Here is a 19507-nt window from a genome sequence, read left to right on the forward strand (position 1 = left end):
ATAATAATAGTAATACATTTAATTTATAACACCCTTCCATTGAAAGACAACTGCAAAGTGCGACAGTGAGGTGTGATCTCTTGTAGCTTGCTGGTTGTTTATTATAGTTGCACACGGTGACAGTACATGTCAGGTTAACATCTTCTATGTTCTCATATGTTCACTGCTAAAACATTTCCTTCTACCTCTAATCTAATAAACACTCTCTCCCTCATCCTTCCCTTGTTCCATCCCTCCCTCACCTCTCCCATGGTGGGGTCATCAGCCTTGTAGGCGTCCAGTTTGTCCTGCAACAGCTGGGCCAGGGTGGCATTGTCTTTGTACTCCCTGAGAGAGAGAGAGACAGCAGGGAGTCAGAGAGCGAGAGAGAGGATGGGATTTAACAATATGTTTCTATCCTATTTACTGAACATATTAGCCCTGACCCCTTGTCAATGACAGGTTGCCTCCCAAATGGTAACCTAGTCCCTATACTACTTTTAACCCATTCCCAGTAGTTCTTACATAGGGAATAGACTGCCATTTGGGACACAGTAATATTGCTGTTCCTAATGTCCCCGTTATCTGAGATGCGCCCCCTGTGGCTCACCCTCGGTATCTGACAGCGGGGTACTCCTTCAGGGTGGCACACAGGGTGGCCAGCTGGTCTGCCAGCCTCTCCATCACTGGGTTCTTTAGCTGGGTCTTATGGGGGCTGTAGAAACTCTGGAAGGCATCCGGGTTGTCCAGAGAGTACACCTGCACACGCACACGCACACACACACACACACACACACACACACACACACACACACACACCATCAATCAAATGTTATTCGTAAGCAGAGCTAACAGCGGCAAATCAAATCCCACCCTACACAGAAGGAAGAAACCTTGAGAGGAACCAGTTTTATGAGAGAGACCTCACAGTATATATGTTCAGTAATACTTTAAATGTAGGTAATACCCGTGTGGCTCAGTTGGTTGAGCATGGCGCTTGCAATGCCAGGGTTGTGGGTTCGATTCCCACAGGGGACCAGTATAAAAATGTACTGTAAGTCACTCTGGATAAGAGTGCCTACTAAAATGTAATCGTACAGCATACATAACAATGTATGTTAGCACATCATTAACATTACAGCTATATTTGGTTCATTATTATGTGGTGAGGCACATGCTCTCTGGATGGTGACAGTGAAGGACACATGGCGGTTTGCACCCTATATTCTAGAAATGATCATCCAATAGCATCAGAGCATAGTGCTGGGCACAGTAGCATAGTATGTTCTATCTAGGTTTCCTGTTATGCACTGGTTGATTGTTTCTGAGGACAAACTCAGGCCTCCTGATGTGCCTGTGGCCTTTCCTTCCTGGATGTGTGTGTGTATGATGTGAAAGTGATGTGACTGTGGCATTTCCTTCCTGGATGTGTGTGTGTATGATGTGACAGTGATGTGACTGTGGCCTTTCCTTCCTGGATGTGTGTGTGTATGATGTGAAAGTGATGTGACTGTGGCATTTCCTTCCTGGATGTGTGTGTGTGTATGATGGGACAGTGATGTGACCGTGGCCTTTCCTTCCTGTATGTGTATGATGGGACGGTGACGTGACTGTGGCCTTTCCTTCCTGTATGTGTATGATGGGACAGTGACGTGACCGTGGCCTTTCCTTCCTGTATGTGTATGATGGGACAGTGACGTGACTGTGGCCTTTCCTTCCTGTATGTGTATGATGGGACGGTGACGTGACCGTGGCCTTTCCTTCCTGTATGTGTATGATGGGACAGTGATGTGACCGTGGCCTTTCCTTCCTGTATGTGTATGATGGGACAGTGATGTGACCGTGGCCTTTCCTTCCTGTATGTGTATGATGGGACGGTGACGTGACCGTGGCCTTTCCTTCCTGTATGTGTATGATGGGACAGTGACGTGACCGTGGCCTTTCCTTCCTGTATGTGTATGATGGGACAGTGACGTGACCGTGGCCTTTCCTTCCTGTATGTGTATGATGGGACGGTGACGTGACCGTGGCCTTTCCTTCCTGTATGTGTATGATGGGACGGTGACGTGACCGTGGCCTTTCCTTCCTGTATGTGTATGATGGGACAGTGATGTGACCGTGGCCTTTCCTTCCTGTATGTGTATGATGGGACAGTGATGTGACCGTGGCCTTTCCTTCCTGTATGTGTATGATGGGACAGTGATGTGACCGTGGCCTTTCCTTCCTGTATGTGTATGATGGGACAGTGATGTGACCGTGGCCTTTCCTTCCTGTATGTGTATGATGGGACAGTGACGTGACCGTGGCCTTTCCTTCCTGTATGTGTATGATGGGACGGTGACGTGACCGTGGCCTTTCCTTCCTGTATGTGTATGATGGGACAGTGATGTGACCGTGGCCTTTCCTTCCTGTATGTGTATGATGGGACAGTGATGTGACCGTGGCCTTTCCTTCCTGTATGTGTATGATGGGACGGTGACGTGACCGTGGCCTTTCCTTCCTGTATGTGTATGATGGGACAGTGACGTGACTGTGGCCTTTCCTTCCTGTATGTGTATGATGGGACAGTGACGTGACCGTGGCCTTTCCTTCCTGTATGTGTATGATGGGACAGTGATGTGACCGTGGCCTTTCCTTCCTGTATGTGTATGATGGGACGGTGACGTGACCGTGGCCTTTCCTTCCTGTATGTGTATGATGGGACAGTGACGTGACCGTGGCCTTTCCTTCCTGTATGTGTATGATGGGACAGTGACGTGACCGTGGCCTTTCCTTCCTGTATGTGTATGATGGGACAGTGATGTGACCGTGGCCTTTCCTTCCTGTATGTGTATGATGGGACGGTGACGTGACCGTGGCCTTTCCTTCCTGTATGTGTATGATGGGACAGTGATGTGACCGTGGCCTTTCCTTCCTGTATGTGTATGATGGGACAGTGATGTGACCGTGGCCTTTCCTTCCTGTATGTGTATGATGGGACAGTGACGTGACCGTGGCCTTTCCTTCCTGTATGTGTATGATGGGACGGTGACGTGACCGTGGCCTTTCCTTCCTGTATGTGTATGATGGGACAGTGATGTGACCGTGGCCTTTCCTTCCTGTATGTGTATGATGGGACAGTGATGTGACCGTGGCCTTTCCTTCCTGTATGTGTATGATGGGACAGTGATGTGACCGTGGCCTTTCCTTCCTGTATGTGTATGATGGGACGGTGACGTGACCGTGGCCTTTCCTTCCTGTATGTGTATGATGGGACAGTGACGTGACCGTGGCCTTTCCTTCCTGTATGTGTATGATGGGACAGTGATGTGACCGTGGCCTTTCCTTCCTGTATGTGTATGATGGGACAGTGATGTGACCGTGGCCTTTCCTTCCTGTATGTGTATGATGGGACGGTGACGTGACCGTGGCCTTTCCTTCCTGTATGTGTATGATGGGACGGTGACGTGACCGTGGCCTTTCCTTCCTGTATGTGTATGATGGGACAGTGACGTGACTGTGGCCTTTCCTTCCTGTATGTGTATGATGGGACAGTGACGTGACCGTGGCCTTTCCTTCCTGTATGTGTATGATGGGACAGTGATGTGACCGTGGCCTTTCCTTCCTGTATGTGTATGATGGGACAGTGATGTGACCGTGGCCTTTCCTTCCTGTATGTGTATGATGGGACGGTGACGTGACCGTGGCCTTTCCTTCCTGTATGTGTATGATGGGACGGTGACGTGACCGTGGCCTTTCCTTCCTGTATGTGTATGATGGGACGGTGACGTGACCGTGGCCTTTCCTTCCTGTATGTGTATGATGGGACAGTGATGTGACCGTGGCCTTTCCTTCCTGTATGTGTATGATGGGACAGTGATGTGACCGTGGCCTTTCCTTCCTGTATGTGTATGATGGGACAGTGATGTGACCGTGGCCTTTCCTTCCTGTATGTGTATGATGGGACAGTGATGTGACCGTGGCCTTTCCTTCCTGTATGTGTATGATGGGACAGTGACGTGACCGTGGCCTTTCCTTCCTGTATGTGTATGATGGGACGGTGACGTGACCGTGGCCTTTCCTTCCTGTATGTGTATGATGGGACGGTGATGTGACCGTGGCCTTTCCTTCCTGTATGTGTATGATGGGACAGTGATGTGACCGTGGCCTTTCCTTCCTGTATGTGTATGATGGGACGGTGACGTGACCGTGGCCTTTCCTTCCTGTATGTGTATGATGGGACAGTGACGTGACTGTGGCCTTTCCTTCCTGTATGTGTATGATGGGACAGTGACGTGACCGTGGCCTTTCCTTCCTGTATGTGTATGATGGGTCAGTGATGTGACTGTGGCCTTTCCTTCCTGTATGTGTATGATGGGACGGTGACGTGACCGTGGCCTTTCCTTCCTGTATGTGTATGATGGGACAGTGACGTGACCGTGGCCTTTCCTTCCTGTATGTGTATGATGGGACGGTGACGTGACCGTGGCCTTTCCTTCCTGTATGTGTATGATGGGACAGTGATGTGACCGTGGCCTTTCCTTCCTGTATGTGTATGATGGGACGGTGACGTGACCGTGGCCTTTCCTTCCTGTATGTGTATGATGGGACAGTGATGTGACCGTGGCCTTTCCTTCCTGTATGTGTATGATGGGACAGTGATGTGACCGTGGCCTTTCCTTCCTGTATGTGTATGATGGGACGGTGACGTGACCGTGGCCTTTCCTTCCTGTATGTGTATGATGGGACGGTGACGTGACCGTGGCCTTTCCTTCCTGTATGTGTATGATGGGACAGTGATGTGACCGTGGCCTTTCCTTCCTGTATGTGTATGATGGGACAGTGATGTGACCGTGGCCTTTCCTTCCTGTATGTGTATGATGGGACAGTGATGTGACCGTGGCCTTTCCTTCCTGTATGTGTATGATGGGACGGTGACGTGACCGTGGCCTTTCCTTCCTGTATGTGTATGATGGGACAGTGATGTGACCGTGGCCTTTCCTTCCTGTATGTGTATGATGGGACAGTGACGTGACCGTGGCCTTTCCTTCCTGTATGTGTATGATGGGACAGTGATGTGACCGTGGCCTTTCCTTCCTGTATGTGTATGATGGGACGGTGACGTGACCGTGGCCTTTCCTTCCTGTATGTGTATGATGGGACGGTGATGTGACCGTGGCCTTTCCTTCCTGTATGTGTATGATGGGACAGTGATGTGACCGTGGCCTTTCCTTCCTGTATGTGTATGATGGGACAGTGACGTGACCGTGGCCTTTCCTTCCTGTATGTGTATGATGGGACGGTGACGTGACCGTGGCCTTTCCTTCCTGTATGTGTATGATGGGACAGTGATGTGACCGTGGCCTTTCCTTCCTGTATGTGTATGATGGGACAGTGATGTGACCGTGGCCTTTCCTTCCTGTATGTGTATGATGGGACAGTGATGTGACCGTGGCCTTTCCTTCCTGTATGTGTATGATGGGACGGTGACGTGACCGTGGCCTTTCCTTCCTGTATGTGTATGATGGGACAGTGATGTGACCGTGGCCTTTCCTTCCTGTATGTGTATGATGGGACAGTGATGTGACCGTGGCCTTTCCTTCCTGTATGTGTATGATGGGACAGTGATGTGACCGTGGCCTTTCCTTCCTGTATGTGTATGATGGGACAGTGACGTGACCGTGGCCTTTCCTTCCTGTATGTGTATGATGGGACAGTGATGTGACCGTGGCCTTTCCTTCCTGTATGTGTATGATGGGACAGTGATGTGACCGTGGCCTTTCCTTCCTGTATGTGTATGATGGGACGGTGACGTGACCGTGGCCTTTCCTTCCTGCCTTTGTCTTTGCTGTAGTGCTCTGCTCCCCACAGCCTTTTTCACATTCTCTCTCTCACACTATCTCCTCTGCCATTCCTCTCTTGCCTACTCCTCCACTCCACCTCTCTCTGTCCTCTCCTCTACCCCTCCGGCTTCTCCTCTCCTCTACCCTTCCCTCCCTTCCTATAGAACACAACCACTCTCCCTCGCGGCCCCATCTGCCCAAGGTCATCCCTCGGTCTCAGACACCTTCATCACTAACACAGGTGCCCCACAAGGGCTGATATGTACATAACTCTCTAGCTATTCTAGGATCCCTCTATCTCTGGATCTTTCCCTCTGGCTCTTCATGGATCGCTCAATCTCCCTCCATCTCTATATCTCCCTGCCTCTCTCCTTCTGTTTCTCTCCCTCCGTTTGGTACCTGCGATTCGTAGGGCAGGAAGGCGATGTTGATCTCTGTCAGGGTCTTGATGGATTTGGAGGCCCGGCTCTTCACTACCTCGTTGAAAAGTGGGTCTGGGCAGGCTGAAACAGGGAGAGGTTGATGTGAGTGTGAGTGGTGGTTCTGCGTGGCTCAGTTGGTAGAGCATGCACGGCACTTACAACATCAGGATTGTGGGTTTGATTCCTGCTGGGGCCACACGTATGAAAATATATGCACACACTACTGTAAGACGCTTCGGATAAAAGCATATTGAAACATGGGCTGGTATATTAAGAACCCTTGTTTCAAAGGATGATGAGGCTGAAAATTATGAGCTCTATTTTAGGTGTCTAGAACAACTCTGGTTTTGGAATAAAATGAACCGTGAAAAAAAAGTGTTTTCCTTCATTGCAAGTCATTTTACCAACGTCACAGCCCTCTCCACTAAGAATGAATGGCTGAGGTTGCACTCATGTCCATTGAGCTGTGTAGTGAATCCACAGAGTGATTGAGGTGTAGTGGAAAGGCTCCTCAGGTATCTACTCACAGTCAGTGAAGAAGACGTGAGCTGCTTTGTATTTGGCTGAATGGGGGTCTTTGAAGTCTCCGATTAGGGTCTGCACAGACTGGAGAGAGAAGGACACGAGAGAGTAAGACGTCTGTCGTGTGTGTGTGTGTTTCTGTCAGCGTGCGTGTGCCTGCATGTACTGTACGTGTTTGAATAAGGATGGGAGAGGTGGAGAGTAAAACTGGTAGAAGGAAGGTAGGAAAGTAGAGTCCAGTCAGCTAGAGATCCTGTCCACAGACACACATGAGTATTGTGTGGTTTGCGTAGGCTGAGTCAACAACCCTGGGTTTGGGTACCATCTTATACAGAATGGTGGCATATGGTCTCTGTGTACAGTGAGAACAGAAAGCTGCCAGAGACAGTGTTCTAAATATAGACTGTGAGAGGGAGATGATGGTGTGTGTGTGTGTACCTTGTCAGTGGGGGTAATTAGGTAAATGGCCTCCAGGGTGGGAAGAGGCTCTCGCCGCTTGTTTATGTCCTCCACAACTGGGGGGGGAGAGAAAAGAAGAGAGAGAGAGAGAGAGAGAGAGAGAGAGAGAGAGAGAGAGAGAGAGAGAGATGGTTATATCATGTTAGCTGAGTCATGGTAGCCAAATGGTAGCACAGTGCATATGTAACAAGTGTTGTAGAATTACACAAAACCTGAATAGTTCCCATTCCTTTTTTATGTTGCACACTTCCTTCTGCATTCCCCCTCATAAACATCCCCTGCCCCCCCCCCCCCCCCCCCCTTAGGTTACTGAAACATTTCCCCATGAAATCATAATCAATCCTATATGTTACAACACTTATAATGAGTTGATATGGTTTACTTACATTATAATGTCTCCCACCATTCATCGGGATATTCATGTTAATTTGTACTTTGCAGAGGAGTTTGGTGTATTAGGGCAGCTAAGTATTTGTTCATGGAGGTTTTTCCTGTCATTATCAGTTATGTCATGTGTTTTTCTTTGTCAAGTTACGTTGACGATATGTAAGTGTTAGTTTGCAAGTGCATGTCATGTACTGTACTGTACGTAACGCCTGTCTGTCATTGAGAAAGTTGGCTAGTCTAGGCCTATAGGTTATACAGTACATTTCTCTTTCATAATGTCAATTGCATTTGTCTTTACATTGTTATGTCATTCATGAGCTTATTGTTATATGCCCTGTTTACTGTACCCATGTGGAAGAGAGCAGTTTGGCGTATTAGGGCAGCACAGCATTTGTTTTTAAACGTTTTTCCTGTCATTATGAGTGAATAAAAGACCTACACCAACCCTGATCCTTTGGTCGTATGTAAGCCAATCAAAACACAATGCAGAGGCAATGTACACCCCGGTCACACGTACAGTATAACAACAGAGGCTGATGACATTTAAACAGAGCAGAGTGCTTACTGGTGATGCCCTCTGACATGATGTCTGTCATCTTGCAGCAGGAGGACAGCATCCTCATGCTCAGCTGGTCCACAATCAACGCCTGAGACCAGGAAGAGAAAACAATGAGAAACCAGAGAGAGTGAGACAGAGGAAGAAGTAAGACAGAGGTTTTGGAAAACAAGGTTAGGACTCTCTAATCATATTCAAATGTTTCATTGGTAGCACTGGTGCAGTGCACCCAACTTAAAAACGTCAGGAGCATCAAACAGTATTGAGGACACCAGAAAAAGAGATGGATTGAAATGAATTTAGATAGCCTATATGACTACTTTTGATGTAGCTATCCAGAAGCCCCTTTCTAGTCATTATACAACATTAACAATGTCTACTGTATTTCTGATCAATTTGATGTTATTTTAATGGACCAAAAAAACTTGCTTTTCTTTCAAAAACAAGGACATTTCTAAGTGACCCCAAACCTTTGAACGGTAGTGTAAGTCGAAGAGCCTTATGGTCTTGTCAAATAGCTGTCATGTAGCCCTACTACCATTGCTGCCAGGTGGTGTATACCACCACTATGGTGGTTGACAGTGAATGTTCGGGGTACAGTAATCGTGGGTTCAAGGTGCCTTCGCATCAAGCTTTTTTATTAAGGAAAAAAATACCTGTTCACTCCTGGTCGCCTATGCTGAATTCAAATACCGCATTCGTAAGTGGATGATTATAATAATGCATATCAAATGTTGTATATGTGAGTGTCGCCTAAATAAGAAATTAAGTGGTGTTTTTGGTCTAACAGCAACCTTTTAGTATGCTATTATTTTCGGTATGTTAGGCCTGTGTAGAATACTAATGAATCATTCAAATATATTGGCAGACGTTGATTCAGTTTTATCTGAACTTTATTAAACGATCACCATTCTGAAAAGTGGTGGAGTGTCGCTCTGGTGCACTCCGGCAGCACTACGCTACCCAAGGGACTCCAAGAAGCTCCTCATTAAATATATGTATCCCGTTTCAAGAAGCTAGGCGTATGTCGCATGTCACTACTTCATAGGAGAGGCATGTGAACGTTTTTTTTGTTATATATATATTTTTTTTAATCAAAATACGTTTTGACAGAAATGACTTCTGGAACATGTGAACTTTCATGTGCCTTAATAACAAACTTGTATGCCATCTTTAAATACAAATAAAATTGTTAAATTAGGAGCCTACAGGAATACAGGAACCTTCCCGCTAGCCATGATTGGCTGAGATAATGGATGGGCTGGACATGCCGAGAGATGAGTTCAGGTTTGGTCTGCCATGTAGCATGTTTCTGTCTATAACATGAGCTGGTCAGAACGTGTGGATAATCCTTTCTACCGCAGCTTTTTTTGAAAGATATCATGAAGAACTGAAAAAGTGTTGCAGTGCTGCACTGAAGTTATCAGGTGCTATTGACAAAGGTCAGTGGGAAAAAGTTGTGATGGACTACTTTCTGGAGGATGATCGTGCCATGTTGACTCTCTCGGACCCTGAAAATGAATCAGACGATGAGGAAATCCCTGATTTAGGTAAAAACATTTTAATTGAACCAGACATTGTAGAGTCTTCCCCATCACTGTCCTCAGAAAAAAATGGTGATCAAAAGTGTTGTTGTCACAAAAGAAGTTGACTGAGTTTTGAAATCCCTGGAACACCAAATACGGAGGGAGTTGAAAAGAGAAAACAGGAGGCTGTTGTATAAAACACCTGTCTCCGGATTACATCTTCAAACTAAGGGCAACCATGGCATCTGTGACAGAGGGAGAAGCGTTCATCCATGTATGCGGTTAAGCGTCTAGCCTACATTTTTAGATATTATACATTTCTAATTTAGTCAGAAAGTCGTTTTCATTGCAAGTTAAAGCGTACTGTTAGCTAGCTAACGTTAGCTAGCTGGCTCGCTAGCTAACGTTATGTGAATGATCTGTGTAGTAATATACATTTATAATATCTCAGAAAGCCATTTGCATTGCTAGTTATAGCCTAATGTTAGCTAGCTAGCTAACATTGAACCTAGTAGATTAGCTTTAACTTCCTGCAGATTCATGCATGGTGCATGCATAGTATCATGAGTTGGGATTATGGTTAACTGTTTAGCTAGCTAGCTACATGTCTAAACAAAAGACTCCATTATGCAAGTAACCATTTCACTGTACCGTTTACACATCCTGTATCCTGTGCACGTGACAAATAAACTTATAGTATGTGTTTACCAGAGACAGTACTGTGAAGAACAACATGACCAGCAACAAAATCAGATTAGGATATAGGCCAAGGACTAGATAAAGTGTATTTTTACGACTACTTTTTGCTACTACTTTCACCACTTTTAGTCTTGAAAGCTTTGGTTGTTTACTACACTACCTTATTCACTCTGTTTAGCACATGGCCGGTGGGGCTATGGCTTAAGAGGATGTGAACAATACTGAATTGTTTAGACAAGGAAGAGCTCTCCAGTAGGTGTACCAAAACATTCACGGGCCATTTTCTCAAAAGTGGAGTTACGAGTTTATCAACTTCAAAGCAGAATTACTTTCCCATTGCTCCTCAACGGCAGTGTATTATATACAATTTCCTAGCTCTCTACTTTTATCCAATGTAAAAAACACAATTTCAAATTTTGCTACATAGGAACAAATCCAGGCGGTGGGTGACATACTTGTAATCTTGGTGCACTACCCTTCGCAACACACTAATCACAATAAATGTAATTCTACACTTCAAAGGAAAAATATATATCTCACCTGGGATTCGAAGTAGGCACAAACTGTGAAAATGACCATGAGCCAGGTTTGCTACACTGTGGCCTATTCATGCTGTTTTTATGCCTGTTAACTTGTTATGGATAGGGGGCAGTATTTTCACGACCGGATAAAAAACGTACCCGATTTAATCTGGTTATTACTCCTGCCCAGAAACTAGAATATGCATATAATTAGTAGCTTTGGATAGAAAACACTCCAAAGTTTCTAAAACTGTTTGAATGGTGTCTGTGAGTATAACAGAACTCAAATGGCAAGCCAAAACCTGAGAAGATTCTGTACAGGAAGTACCCTGTCTGACCATTTCTTAGCCTTCTTTGTCATCTCTATCCAAAACAGAGGATCTCTGCTGTAACGTGACACGTTCTAAGGCTCCCATAGGCTCTCAGAAGGCGCCAGAACGTTGAATGATGACTCTGCAGTCTCTGGCTGAAAAACAGTAGCGTATTTGGATAGTGGTCGATCTGAGAACAATGAGACGGGCGCGCGCATGCACGTGAAGAGGCCATTTTATATTTTCAGTCTTTGAACGAAAACAACGACTCCCGGGCGGAATATTATCGCTATTTTACGAGAAAAATCGCATAAAAATTGATTTTAAACAGCGTTTGAAATGCTTCGAAGTACGGTAATGGAATATTTTGAATTTTTTTGTCACGATACGCGTCCGCGCGTCACCCTTCGTTACCCTTCGTTACCCTTTGGATAGTGTCTTGAACGCACGAACAAAACGCCGCTATTTGGATATAACGATGGATTATTTGGAACCAAACCAACATTTGTTGTTGAAGTAGAAGTCCTGGGAGTGCATTCTGACGAAGAACAGCAAAGGTAATCCAATTTTTCTTATAGTAAATCTGAGTTTGGTGAGTACCAAACTTGGTGGGTGTCAAAATAGCTAGCCTGTGATGGCCGGGCTATCTACTCAGAATATTGCAAAATGTGCTTTCACCGAAAAGCTATTTTACAATCGGACACCGCGATTGCATAAAGGAGTTCGGTATCTATAATTCTTAAAATAATTGTTATGTTTTTTGTGAACGTTTATCGTGAGTAATTTAGTAAATTCACCGGAAGTGTTTGGTGGGAATGCTAGTTCTGAACGTCACATGCTAATGTAAAAAGCTGGTTTTTGATATAAATATGTACTTGATTGAACAAAACATGCATGTATTGTATAAGATAATGTCCTAGGAGTGTCATCTGATGAAGATCATCAAAGGTTAGTGCTGCATTTAGCTGTGGTTTTGGTTTTTGTGACATTATATGCTAGCTTGAAAAATGGGTGTCTGATTATTTCTGGCTGGGTACTCTCCTGACATAATCTAATGTTTTGCTTTCGTTGTAAAGTCTTTTTGAAATCGGACAGTGTGGTTAGATAAAGGAGAGTATTGTCTTTAAAATGGTGTAAAATAGTAATATGTTTGAAAAATTGAAGTTTTCGGATTTTCGAGGAGTTTGTATTTCACGCCACGCCCTATCATTGGATATTGGAGCGGTGTTCCGCTAGCGGAACGTCTAGATGTAAGAGGTTTTAAGAACACTTTCATGACAGTGTTCAATAACTAACTAACTAACTACGTCAACATTTGGAATTGGCTGATGCAAAATGAGTCCAGCTGGTCTTGTTAGCAAAGGTCTCTGAGTGTGCTGGGTTATCTGATGGGAAAAACGAACATAACGGTCTATCATGTGCAACTACGTTGACAATTTTAATTGTCTGGTGTGGATTTTGAGACTAGAAAATGTTTAAATTAAACTTTTTCTCAATGTTCTCAAATATGGACCTGTAGGTTTTACTTTTAACAATAAAGAGGGATTTTATCAACTTCCAATCTCCTCGAAAAGTTGCTGAATTTCCTCTTCACTCTCACAGGTGAGGTGAAATCCTACAATGTATCCTCTTTGCTCGTGATGTGTGTTGCTCAAATAACGATACAATGTAACAACAGCCGGAAGGCAGAAATATAATTTTGCCATTCAATGTATTATCTGGGTGAATATTTTTCTAGGTACCTGGTGACACCAAATAAAAACTCCAGGTAATATTTACGAGAATACACAACGAAATGGTCACAATTAGACCAGAGCGTCCATGTTTCACTGAACAATTTCACTTTTATCTTTCCATCGTGGGAATGAACTCTGTTTTCGGTCAACAAAGCTTGAAAAATCCTGATTAACAGAATTTTAAAAAACAGTTAAACTGCAGTATAACAAAGACAAATATTAATACTAATGGGCCTCTCACCTTCCATTCTCCCTTCTTCTTCACCTTCTTGATGACATCATTCATAATCTCTGTGAAAGAGAAGAGAGGAGACGAACAGGTCAGAACATTCTTTGCTTCACATGCTTCTTCCCCGTGTGCAACCTTCCAATGTCAGTTGATATGATTTTCTTTGAGTTCTTTTCAATGTCAAAACCTCCTCACATGAAGATTTCAGCGTACAGTACTGGTTAATAATATACAGTCATTTTATCTGATCTGATTCATTGACGGGAATCAGACTGTTTACATATAGTGATGAGTGACAGTGGAGCACAGGACACAAATGAGCACTCTCTCACACTTATAATCATGCCTCTGGGAACAAGGCTGAAGAAGAGTTATTCCGCTACGGAGGATCTACACAAGTATTCACTTCCAGATCAACCACAGAGCACACTGACACCAAAAATATGCTTCTATCAACCACAGAGCACACAAACACTAAAATATGCTTCTATTGGACAGCATTGCTCTGCTCTTGACAGCCTGCCTCATAGCTGTCATGTATAATTGCTGTTGTGCTGAATATGTGATTCTAGTCCATCGGAAGGATTCATGTTCATCAAAGCAAAGTCATCCAACCCCTCTTGGTACATTTAGTATTTTATTAGGATCCCCATTAGCTGTTGCCAAGGCAGCAGCTACTCTACCTGGGGGTCCAAACAGAGATAAAACTTGACATCGTACAAAACATTGGGCTTTATACACATTTACATTACAATACTACATTACATTACTAAGAATAGTGTGTGTGTGTCTCTTCAGTCTGCGTTGTGCCGCGAGGTGTCGTTTTACCTGTTTTTTAAACCAGATGTTACTGCTAGCTTGAGATACCCGATGTGGAAGAGAGGTCCATGTATTCATGGCTCTATTTAGTACTGTGCGTTTCCTAACCTCTGTTCTGGACATGGGAACTGTGAAGAGACTTCTGGCGGCGTCTCTTGCTGGGTATGTATGAGTGTCTGAGCTGTGTGTTAACCGACTGAACAGACAACTCAGTACATTTAACGTGCCAATACCTCTCACAAAGACCAGTAGGGATGCAGTCAATCTTTCCTCTACTTTCAACCAAGAGAGATTGATATGCATGTTGTTGATATAAGCCCTCTGTGTATTTAAGGGCCAGTCGTGCTGCTCTGTTCTAGGGCAACTGTAAATTGCCTATGTCCCTCTTTGCAGCACTTGACCATATAACTGGGCAGTTGTCCAGGTATGATAAAACTAGGGCCTGTAGGACTTGTTTGGTCGATTGTGATGTCAAGAAAGCAGAGCAGCACTTTATCATGGACAGACCTCTCCCCATTTTGAATCAATATGTTTTGACCATATCAGCTTGCAATCTAGGGTTACATCAAGCAGCCACCTCAACTTGCTCAATCGCCACATTAACATCAGCATGCTGCCAAGGGTTCAGTTCTATATTAAGTGTATGGTTTATGTGTGCATGTGTGTGTGTGTGTATATGTACCCATGTATGCATTGCCATCCACTATCAAATACTCACATCATTGCAAGGAGAGAGTATATGGCTCCTTAATTGGGGAGGACTGGCTCGTGGTAACGGCTGGAGTGCAATCAGTGGAATAGTATAAAATAAATCAAAAACACATGATTTCCATATGTTTGATGCCATTCAATTTGCTACGTTCCAGCCATTATTATGAGCCGTCCGCCCCTCAGCAGGCTCCTGTGCTTACACTGTAGCTAGCAAAATGGAGGGCTGCTGCTACACATGAGTCAAATGCATCTTGAAACACAGATGATGCCTTCTTATGCAGTTACATTCCAGACTGGCTTCCATAACAGAACTAAAGAATCAAATGTATTATCCAATACGCAGAGAAGACACATTTTTGCCAGATGCAATTGATTCTCTGAACGGAAAAAAACAACAACAAATCAATTATTTTTGGTTGACTGCCATTGGCTCCAGTTCTCCTCTGCTGCAGCAAGAATGGACTAATCCCATAGGTTGTCTGTGGATCAGGCTAAGGCAGGCGGCCATGTTTGTGTGGCGATGCCACTATTAGCCCGATCGCTGTTGTTGGCCATCTGGCTGCAGTATTGGGATAAATCCATTTAGGATGACTCTCTTTAATGTTTTGCAGTATCACCATATAAAACGGTATTAAACTGCTAAGCCCTTTGGATCAGCAGTGCCCAACATCTAGGTGTACACAGAGATACAGACGGATTATCACAGATTAAACAGGATGTGTGTGTGAATGGGCTGTGTGGAGACTGCAGGAACTTTCAAAGAAGGAATTGGATTTGTTGGGTAAATGCTGCCGATAGTCATTTGTGTAGACAACATTAACCTCATGGTTAAATTACAAAATGACATTTGTTTTCTTACTCTGTAAGCAGTCTATGTACAGTGCCATTTAGGTGGACTATCCCGTAAAGCACAGACCACTCAAAGCCAGGGGGTTAGGTCTGTCCAGCAAAGCAGCACTATAGACATAGATGCCCTGATGTGACCATGATGTAGGTGATCTGAGTAAGAGGATACTTATCTGACCTCCATAGGGAAAGAGGACAATCTTGGAATAGACGTGCTCATTTACTTGTAGTCTTTGTGGGGAATAGCTGAGAGTGAATCGCTTATTCAGCTCTTGTCTATTTCCAGCTCTTTCTAGGCTATGCCACAGGAAACCATTTCAGCAGACAGGATGCCGTTCTGGGATTGTTCTGGCTCTCCCTTGACCCCCCTGTGTGGCATAACAGTACAGTCACATAGCAGGCAGTCTGAGAGGAGGGAAGGAAACTTAAAGCAACTGTCCAGTGTTTCCAGATTTCTATGAAATATGACGTACAGTGTAATTGATTACAATATGTTTTAATTCAGTATGATAAAAGCAGGTTTTCTGTGTTGTAATGGTGATGGCGTACCCCAACAACAGAATGGTGTGGGCGTACAGCAGTCATTAAAAATATTCATGCGAGTAAACAGCTAATTGGCCGGCTCATCCTTCAAATTTTTTAAACGGTCTGTTTGAGATACAAGTTTGAAGTTGGGTTTTTGATGTGTTTTTTCTCCAATTTATGCTTTGGCCACAAATACTAGTATAGGATGAGTCAACAAATTTTATTGGGTATGACGTATGAGTTAACAGAATATTCACTTCTAAAAGTGAGATTTTCACTGGACAGTCAATTTAGTTTAACAAACACAGTGGCACAGCTGTGTCAACCAGCAGAGTAGAGAGGCTAACAGCCTCACACAGTCACAGACAGGAGTCTCCAAGGACTGTGGGCTATCGTTCTCCGTGGCCAATGTAAGTAAGACATTTAAGCGTGTTAACCCTCGCAAGGCTGCCGGCCCAGACTGCATCCCTAGCTGTGTCCTCAGAGCATGCGCAGACCAGCTGGCTGGAGTGTTTACGGACATTTTGGAGTGTTTACGGACATTTTCAATCTCTCCCTATCCCAGTCTATCCCAGTCTGCTTCAAGATGTCCACCATTGTTGCTGTACCCAAGAAAGCAAAGGTTACTGAACTAAATGACTATCTCTCTGTGGCACTCACTTCTGTCGTCACAAAGTGCTTTGAGAGGCTAGTTAAGGATCATATCACCTCTACCTTACCTGATACCCAAGACCCACTGAGATTTGCTTTCCGCCCCAATAGATCCACAGACGATGCAATCACCATCGCACAGCACACTGCCCTATCCCATCTGGACAAGAGGAATACCTATGTACAGTATGCTGTTCATTGACTACAGCTCCGCCTTCAACACCATAGTACCCTCCAAGTTTATCATTAAGCTCTGGTCCCTGGGTCTGAACCCCGCCCTGTGCAACTGGGCCTGAACTTCCTGACGGGCCGCCCCTAGGTGGTGAAGGTAGGAAACAACACCTCCACTATGCTGATCCTCAACACAGGGGCCCCACAAGGGTGCATGCTCAGCCCCTTCCTGTACTCCCTGTTCACCCTGAATGCGTGGCCACGCACGCCTCCAACTAAATCATCAAGTTTGCAGACAACACAACAGTAGTAGGCCTGATTATCAACAATGACGAGACAGCCTACAGGGAGGAGGTGAGGGTCCTGGCAGAGTGGTGCCAGGAAAATAACCTCTCCCTCAACGTCAACAAAACAAAGGAGCTGATCGTGGACTACAGGAAACTGCAGAGGGAGCACGCCCCCATTCACATCGACGGGACCACAGTGGAGAACGTGAAAAGATTCAAGTTCCTCTGGGTACAAATCCCTGACAATCTGAAATGGTCCACTCACACAGACAGTGTGGTGAAGAAAGCACAACAGCGCCTCTTCAACCTCAGGAGGCAGAAGAAATTCGGCTTGGCCCCTAAGACCCTCACAAATGTTTGCAGATGCACCATTGAGAGCATCCTGTTGGGCTGTATCACCACGTGGTACAGTAACTGCACCGCCCTCAACCGCAGGGCTCTCCAGAGGGTGGTGCGGTCTGCCAAACGCATCGCCGGGGGTACACTGCCTGCCCTGCAGAACACCTACAGCACCCGATGTCACAAGAAAGCCAAAAAGATCATCAAGGACATCAAGCACCCGAGCCACGGCCTGTTCACCCCGCTATCACCCAGAAGGCGAGGTCAGTACAGGTACATCAAGGTGGGACCGAGAGACTGAAAAACAGCTTCTATATCAAGGCAATTAAACTGTTAAATAGCCATCACTAGCCGGCCTCCACCCAGTACCCTGCCCTGAACTTAGTCACTGTCACTAGCCGGCTACCACCCGGTTACTCAACCCTGCACCTTAGAGGCTGCTGTCCTATCTACATAGACATGGAATCACTGGTCACTTTAATAATGTTTGCATACTGTTTTACTCATTTCATACATACAGTGCATTCGGAAAGTATTCAGACCCCTTGACTTTTCCCCAATTTTTTTACATTATAGCCTTATTCTAAAATTTATTAAATTGTTTTTCCCCCCTCATCAATCTACACACAATACCCCATAATGACATAGCAAAAACAGTTTTTTTGAAATCTTTGCAAATGTAGTAAAAACAAAAAAAACTGAAATATAACATTTACATGTGTATTCAGACCCTTTACTCAGTACTTTGCGAAGCACCTTTGGCAGCCTCGAGTCTTTTTGGGTATGACGATACAATCTTGGCAAACCTGTAATTTGGGAGTTTCTCCCATTTTTCTCTGCAGATCCTCTCAAGCTCTGTCAGGTTGGATAGGGAGAGTCGCTGCAAAGCTGTTTTCAGTTCTCTCCAGAGATGTTCGATCGGGTTCAAGGCCTGGCTCTGGCTGGGCCACTCAAGGACATTCAGAGACTTGTCCCGACGCCACTCCTGTATTGTCTTGGCTGTGTGCTTAGTGTCGTTGTCCTGTTGGAAGGTGAACCTTAGCCCCAGTCTGGGGTCCTGAGCGTTCTGGAGCAGATTTTCATCAAGGAACTCTCTGTACTTTGCTCCGTTTGTCTTTCCCTCGATCCTGACTAGTATCCCAGTCCCTGCCGCGGAAAAACATCCCCACAGCATTTAGAATAAGGCTGTAACGCAACAAAATGTGGAAAAGTCAAGGGGTCTGAATACTTTCCGAATGCACTGTATATACTGTAGTCTATTCAATGCCACTACGACATTTCTCGTCCTAATATTTATATATTTCTTAATTCCATTCTTTTACTTTGAGATGTGTGTGTATTGTTGTGAATTGTTAGATATTACTGCACTGTTGGAGCTGGGAACACAAGCATTTCACTACACCCGCAATAACATCTGCTAAATATGTGTATGTGACCAATAAAATGTCATTTGATTTGGTCAGTCTGGCATATGCTACTAAACATAAATAGTGGAATAGAGTAATACAGTATGCACAGTATCTCAGTGTTTGTGTCGGTCTGTGGCTCTGACCAGACCAGTGTAAGCTCTGGGATGGGTTAGAGCCAGAGCTCTTTCAACTGTAGGTGAATCAGCCATAGCTGTCCTCAGCCTGAGACATGTGTCACTGTAAATACTAAATTCATTTGACATCTTATAGATATGTTAAACATCACGTCTCATATGTTCAAATTAGGTGGACACGTCACTTTCACCTGATGCTGACTTTGTCTTCCAGAGTACAGCAGAGAGAATTGGAACGGCTGAGACATATGCAGATGTTCCTCAACCATTCACCTCACAGGGAGGCAGTGTTGTAAGATCACAGCATAATGAACAGCTGTCGCTTTAGCAGCCTAGCTTTAGCATCAACATTTGCATTAACATCAACCCATACCACAATACTAGGCTAGAATTAGCATCAACCCATACCACAATGCTAGGCTCCAGCAGGAGTCACGCAACACGCT

At 44.9% G+C, this 19507-nt stretch overlaps 1 protein-coding gene across 3 annotated transcripts in view; it reads right to left on the reverse strand.

Annotated features, from left to right (window-relative positions):
* stxbp1a (syntaxin binding protein 1a) overlaps positions 1-19507 on the reverse strand; it is a 50397-nt gene that overhangs the window by 16113 nt on the left and 14777 nt on the right. For 2 of the 3 annotated variants that reach the window (XM_014128369.3, XM_014128368.3), the window contains exons 2-8: positions 13182-13231; positions 8157-8238; positions 7184-7260; positions 6751-6829; positions 6201-6304; positions 590-738; positions 243-327 (exon numbers count right to left, since the gene is read on the reverse strand). In XM_014128369.3, the coding sequence (XP_013983844.1) occupies positions 243-327; positions 590-738; positions 6201-6304; positions 6751-6829; positions 7184-7260; positions 8157-8238; positions 13182-13231 (626 nt within the window). Of the gene's footprint in view, positions 1-242; positions 328-589; positions 739-6200; positions 6305-6750; positions 6830-7183; positions 7261-8156; positions 8239-13181; positions 13232-18324; positions 18513-19507 lie in introns of those variants that run through there. The other variant, XM_014128370.3, reaches the window with a different exon arrangement.

The sequence above is a fragment of the Salmo salar genome, chromosome 11, assembly GCF_965601325.2.
Source record: "Salmo salar chromosome 11, fSalSal1, whole genome shotgun sequence".
NCBI classification, from domain to species: Eukaryota; Metazoa; Chordata; class Actinopteri; order Salmoniformes; family Salmonidae; genus Salmo; species Salmo salar.